The sequence below is a fragment of the Kogia breviceps genome, chromosome 10 (assembly GCF_026419965.1).
Source record: "Kogia breviceps isolate mKogBre1 chromosome 10, mKogBre1 haplotype 1, whole genome shotgun sequence".
Lineage (NCBI taxonomy): Eukaryota > Metazoa > Chordata > Mammalia > Artiodactyla > Physeteridae > Kogia > Kogia breviceps.
The window spans coordinates 76,680,964-76,686,963 of record NC_081319.1 but is presented as its reverse complement, the minus strand read 5'-3'; the positions used below and the strand labels follow the sequence as shown (position 1 = coordinate 76,686,963).

At 45.5% G+C, this 6,000-nt stretch overlaps 1 protein-coding gene across 2 annotated transcripts in view; it reads left to right on the top strand.

Moving 5' to 3' along the window:
- The first annotated feature begins 462 nt into the window (after positions 1–462).
- MRPS18A (mitochondrial ribosomal protein S18A) overlaps positions 463–6,000 on the top strand; it is a 15,502-nt gene continuing 9,964 nt past the window's right edge. Inside the window, exon 1 of one of the 2 annotated variants that reach the window (XM_059077619.2) lies at positions 463–601. In XM_059077619.2, coding sequence (XP_058933602.1) covers positions 490–601 — 112 coding nt within the window. In that variant the 5' untranslated portion in view covers positions 463–489. The remainder of the gene's footprint in view (positions 602–6,000) is intronic. The other variant, XM_067006291.1, reaches the window with a different exon arrangement.

Below are 6,000 nucleotides of genomic sequence, written 5' to 3'. Positions count from 1 at the left end.
TTATAAGAATGAAAGACGCGCGGGGGGTGGGGTGGGGGTGGTATTAACTCTATCCCAGGTCTGCGGGGTACCTGATGTTCCAAAACCATTGTTTCTAACCATTTCAACTGCTCTGGTACAGACTTAAGCCCAGCCTCAAGAAGCTGAAAATCCATATCTCACTTGAAGAGAAGAAAAAGTTTTAAAGAAAGAGGGGCAGTGCATGTGATTTTACCGAAGAAGTCCGCCAGGGAACGAAAGCGACCTTGGGAACTTCGAGGACTGGCAGACAGGAGCTAAAGACCTCCCTAGACTCTCGAAACAAAGCACAGGCTTCATACAACGCCGCACCGCTTTGCTCAACGCCGGAGAGGTGAGGAAATGGAAGTAACGGACAAGAATTACGGAGCTAGAAGCCCACAGGACGCAAGCTTCCCACCCACCACTGCGGCTGCGCGCGCGCCGTTCCGGAAGCGGAAGTGCACAAAAGGTCAGCGTTGGTTTTTCAACATGGTGGCCCTCAATGTGGTGGTGTCCGGCTGCGGACGGCTGCTCAGAGGGCTCCTGGCAGGCCAGGCCGCGACCAGCCGGGCCCGGCCTCCAGCTCGCGGGTTCAGGGAAGGTGAGTCCTGGGCCCTGGTGACCTCCCAGGGTTGAAGAGGAGAAGCGAAGGTTGTTTCCTTCTGCCCCCGTGCGCCCCTCCCTCCTTTTCCTTCGCGCGGTTCCGAAACGCCGGAGATGCTTGGGCTCCGGGAGTGCTTGCAGTTCCCTTCCAGACCCTGATGCTGTTACTTTGATCTCCCACCCATCGTGACTGTTCTCATGCGTGGGGACGGGTGGGGATGGAGATCGGAGAGAAAAGCCTGCTTAGTTAGCAGGGGCAGAAGAGAAACCTGTCCCAGGGTTCAGGAAAGTTTTTGGTTAGGGTCTGCATGTTAATTCTCCGTTCCGTATTCGCCGAATCGCCACCTCCTTCATTAAAGAATTCCTGCGCCATCGGGGAAGCGGGGAAGGACATCTGGATACCCTCCCCCTGGCCTCCCTTTCCAGTTTCTTATCTGAAAATGCTGTAATCTGATGGCAGCTTTTTCTGCCTGGGCCGCTAGTCTGAGAAGTGGAAGCTAAGGTGGAAAGACCATTGAACAGTTGAAACAGAGGCATATGCTGGATGGTGGTTTTGCTTTTCATTAATCTTAAGTCCGGAAAAGCAGCCTGATTCTAGTATTGCACCGAGAGCTTGCTGAAGGCCAAGTGCTGTACTTCAAGCTGTTAAGGGATTCTGGAGAAAAAATATATATAACCCTTTTCCTGAGAAGTTAGGTTCTAATAAGATGATTTGATACACTCCAATAAATGCAAGTTAGGTATTAAGGTATTTACATGCGGAAGTACAGGGAGATTAGGTTACCGGCAACAGCAAACCGAATTGGAAAGTTTTCATGAAGTGGGTGTGTCTTTAACAGGCTCATAAAAGGATGGAATCTGGCAGAGAGTGAAAAGGTCTTTCAGGACATAGTCTTTGTGCACTGCTGGAAGCAGGAAAGGATGAGTGATGCGCAATAGAAGTGAAGTGGTTTTGTATGTGTGTGAGTGTGTGTTTCTAAGATCTGGTGTAGTATTGACCAGCATATCCTTTAACTAAAGCTGAGAAGAATCCAGAGGAAAATGTGATCATTTTTGCCAAGGGGACCATAAAAGTCCAAAAAGAAGAGCCTAATGAAGAGAGCATTGGATTTGTCTCAGAAAAGGTCTCTTTTTTTAGCTTTCAAACAGCAATTTCAAGGGCAGACAAGGAACCCAGTTTGGGGAAAAGAGAGAGATAGTTCATGAAGAAATGAATAGGTATGTTTGAAAAATTTAGCTATGAAGGGAAGATGGAACATTTGCTAGAAAGAACAACAAAATCCAGATACTGCCTGGTTAGCATTAGATAAACGAATTCATTGATAAAGAAAGACAACAAAGAGGTGTCTTGGATAAGGTGTTTCATCTGTTCCCATGCTGCAAAAGGCATATGCCCATAACATTTTTGAGGGCGTCTACCAAGTGTCAAACACTAACGGCTGCAATTTACTTATCCTTTATGAAATCAAAAGTTGAAAACAGTTTTTTGCTATGTCCCCAGATGATAAGCAAGAGGAATAGTTTTGGTTTTTTTACAAAGGAATATTTGAGATTATAATTTTTCAATTGGAGAGTTTGTGAAATGCTGGGCTGTATGATGAGATGGGTGTTTGAAGTCTTCCTTGCCATAAATACCTGGTAGCCTTTAGACCTAAAGGCTAAATAATTGAATTGATGTGATCTTACATGAAGGCATTACCATATTCTATATTTTTCTTGAGAACCACGTATCTCCAAAGCCTTTAAATGAAAACAAACAAACAAACTTGATATTCTATCCATGATGTGTAAGGCATAAAGAATTACACATAAAGCTAATTTTGACTGGTCCCAGCTGGTATATTTGACACACAAATAATATTGTACACATAGAATTTAAAGTCATGGAGAGGAAGCTGGGTGTCTTGCTGAAAATATTCAAGCATTCTACTTTTCAGAGAATCAGATACTACTTCCTTAATTTTAGTCAGAGTTCATGGGCACTCAGCACCACTCCCCTTGCCTATAGAATCTCTCTGTCTGAAGCAGTGATTCTCAATTGGAGGCAGTTTTGTCCCTCAGGGAACATTTGGCAATGTCCAGAGACATTTTTGGTTGTCACAGCTGGTGCTCATGGCATGTGGTGGGTAGAAGCCAGGGATGCTGCTAAGCATCTTCCAGTGCACAGGAAAGCCCTCCACAGCAGAGAACCACCTGGTCTGAAATATTGATCCTGCTGCTGTTGAGAAAGCCTGGTCTAAAGTTTGACAGAGGGACACACAAAACCAAAAAAGATAATTACAGAAGAAGCAAGACTAAAGGAAGACAAAAAATGGAAGTTGTGGTTTACTAAGTGCCTGCTGCAAACACTGCTAGGTTTTCCACATACACTTATTAAGTCTTCTCAACAGTCCTTAAAGGTGAATATTACAGGCATTTTTACAAATGAAGAAATCCGGTCCAGAGGTGTTGGGTAGCTGCCCAATATCACACAGCTAGTAAGTAGTAGAGTTGGAAGAACAGCCAGCACTCTTCCCTCCAGTAACATCACCTTGGTATTCCATAGCAGGGCTTCCGCATGGTTCCCTCCCTTCCCTGAAAGCTCTTGTCAGTTAACTTGCTGGAGACCATTTAGTGTTCATGATTGGCACTGTCAGACCTAGCAAAGGTTACACCTTGTTCCTGCCTTGTCACTCTTAGAGCCCTTGTGAAGGAATGCATTTAAAACAAGAAAAATAAACACATATGACTATCTGAATTAACAGTAATGATCTATCAGACCCTCAGAGCAGAGTGTGTTGAAATGAGTAAAGGCTGAAGGGAATTTTCTTCATCTTTTCCTAAGGGAGCTTTCTGGAGGACTTAGCATTTCAGACAGGGATATGCCTGGCAGGATGGGCATCACTATAGGTAAAAGCTTTGAGAGAGGAGTGAACAAATTGGGGCCTTTAAAGAATTCAAAAGACATAGTCCAGGGACTTCCCTGGTGGTGCAGTGGTTAGGACTGTTCCAAGTGCAGGGGGCCCGGGTTCAATCCCTGGCCAGGGAACTATATCTCACATTCATGCCGCAACCAAGAGTTCACATGCCACAACTAAGGAGCCCACGTGCCGCAACTAAGGAGCTGGCGAGCCGCAACTAAGGAGCCCGCCTGCCACAACTAAGACCCAGCACAACCAAATAAATAAATAAATTTTTTTTTTTAAAAAAAGACATAGTCCAGAGTAACCTGCTAGTGGAAGGAGATTTTTACGTAGCAGTAATACTCCTCATTTGAAGGATAGTGCAGAGGGACATCCCCTCAAAGGTCCAAGGGAAAAGTAAGGGTTAGGTGATGAGAGAATCAGAAAACTTTAGTGGCAGAATTAAAGATGAACAGAAGGGAGCAGAGATTGAGCAAGGAAGGAGTTTGAGAAAAGTAGTCAATGGCCATACTTCCCAAACATGCGCTCTACTCCCTGACCCTACATTAAGATTGTGGGTGTTGCCGTTTAGCCACCTTGCCATTCGGTTACTCTGTCCCTTCATACTCTACTTGGGACCTGGTTTCCATGGATCCTTTCCAAGAAGGACCTTGGTCTCTGGGCACTTCCTGCAGCAGTGCCCTCCACTCCTCGTCATTCTGCTCTCCTCACTTCCTCCTTTACTAAACAGCTGGGTCTTTATCCCGCTTCAGTTCACTGTGTCTGTGTTTATGTGGGCATCGAGGTCTTTTTGCGTTCACTGCAATCTCACCTTGATGCTGTTTGCTCTCGAATTACAATTCAGTTATCTTGGACTCCATCCTAGGTGAGTATTTACTGAAGTACTCAAAGGACCTCTTTACGAGGCATGGACTTTGTTAGAGTGAGATTCCCTTGCTTGGTTTAGTTCTCTTTTCTCCTCTAGGACAAAGACTCTGTCTCCTAGTAGGCTGGAGCTCTCCACAGTGGGTGGAGCCCGGCTGTACACTCCACGGGTGCTCAGCAAATGTGTTGCCTCCTGTGGCACAGATTATTTGATGTGTATGAGAAGTGCCTATCTTAGAAGATTTTGGTCCTTAATTCTAGTTTAGGAAACTGCTTCATATCTTTCCTTAGTTTACTTGATACAGCCATGTCTCGGAACACAAGAGCAATTGCATCTTTTTCTAAACAAGTTTTCAGTTAGTGACTAACAGTTTTTTGTTAGTCCAGCTTTTCTTAACCACCCCCGCTTCTCTTGAATGGAGAGGAGGCCAGGGACAAATGGATCTCAGGTTTTGTTTGGTTTTGACATGTTTTTGTATGCATGCTGAAAAGCAATACTATTTTGATTCCTAACTCCTGTTTTCAGAGGCTTGAAATCTCCTAGGGCTTCTTCAGGCTCCAGTGGGCCCTCTGCCCCTGCACTGAGACACCGCCCTGACCAATCTCTGTCCTGTATGAGTTCTCCAGTCATTCCTTCTCATTTGACAAATTGTCTCTGTTAGATAAGCATCTGCCTATTGTTTTACCCACTGACTTACAGTGAGATGATTCACTGGCTCAGAGTTGCTGTGTGGGGAGCTCATTAACAGTGGAGCTTGCTACGGCTTTGATCTCTCTCCCAGGGGCCAGTGGGATGACTTCAGGGTTTGGTTCTTTGCCTGGAGTGATGAGTTTTGCTAGACTTGTTTACTTGATGGTTAGGACCCAAGCGCCTCCACCTAGAGGGGAAGCACGTTTGTCCGCTTCATTTCAGGGCACTGTTCTCATGCTGACTCGAGTGGTACTGGAGTGGGTCTCTCTTTTTGTTTCCTATCGGGATTCTTAAAAACTTGCCCCCCACCGGTTGTTGCTCAGATTGGGTCACCCTCCATCCCTCTTCCAACTTGGTTTTTGCAAATTTGCAAAGTTTCCAGGGTGCCTGGCAGCCCTGCTGGGTTAGGGCTGCGTCCTTCTGCCTCTCTACTTTTGTAGGCTGACACAGTACAGTGACCATCTCCCTGCAGCTGTGCTGGCCACCAGACTGAGTAGCAGTTTGAGTCTCACGCACATCCCATTTAGGCTGGTCTCTGTTCGAAACAAGTAGATCTGTGCGGTGACACATTTTCTCTTAGGGAGAGAAACCTAGTTTGTCTTTGAATTGATTAGAATACAGTGTTCTCTGGAGAAAGCCTCGGGCCTTTCTGGCCTTTTTTACTCCTTTGTGTGTGTGGAGTTGACGTTGAGAGGCTCTCAGGTTGGTTGTTTGAAGTAATGAGTCTTTATAAATGGCCTTGCCCAGAAAACAAACGGGGACAGTTCCAGGCAATCTGTGGCCAGTTTGGTGTCAGTCACAGAGCTCAGTGATCACAGATGCTGCTGTGGGCCTCCGGGTGGGTTAGAATTGCCTCACTTTTTTTTCTTAGACATTTTCATTCTCTCTTTTTACTGTTTATTTTTTATTGCAAAGGCAGTACATGTTTATTTTAGAAAC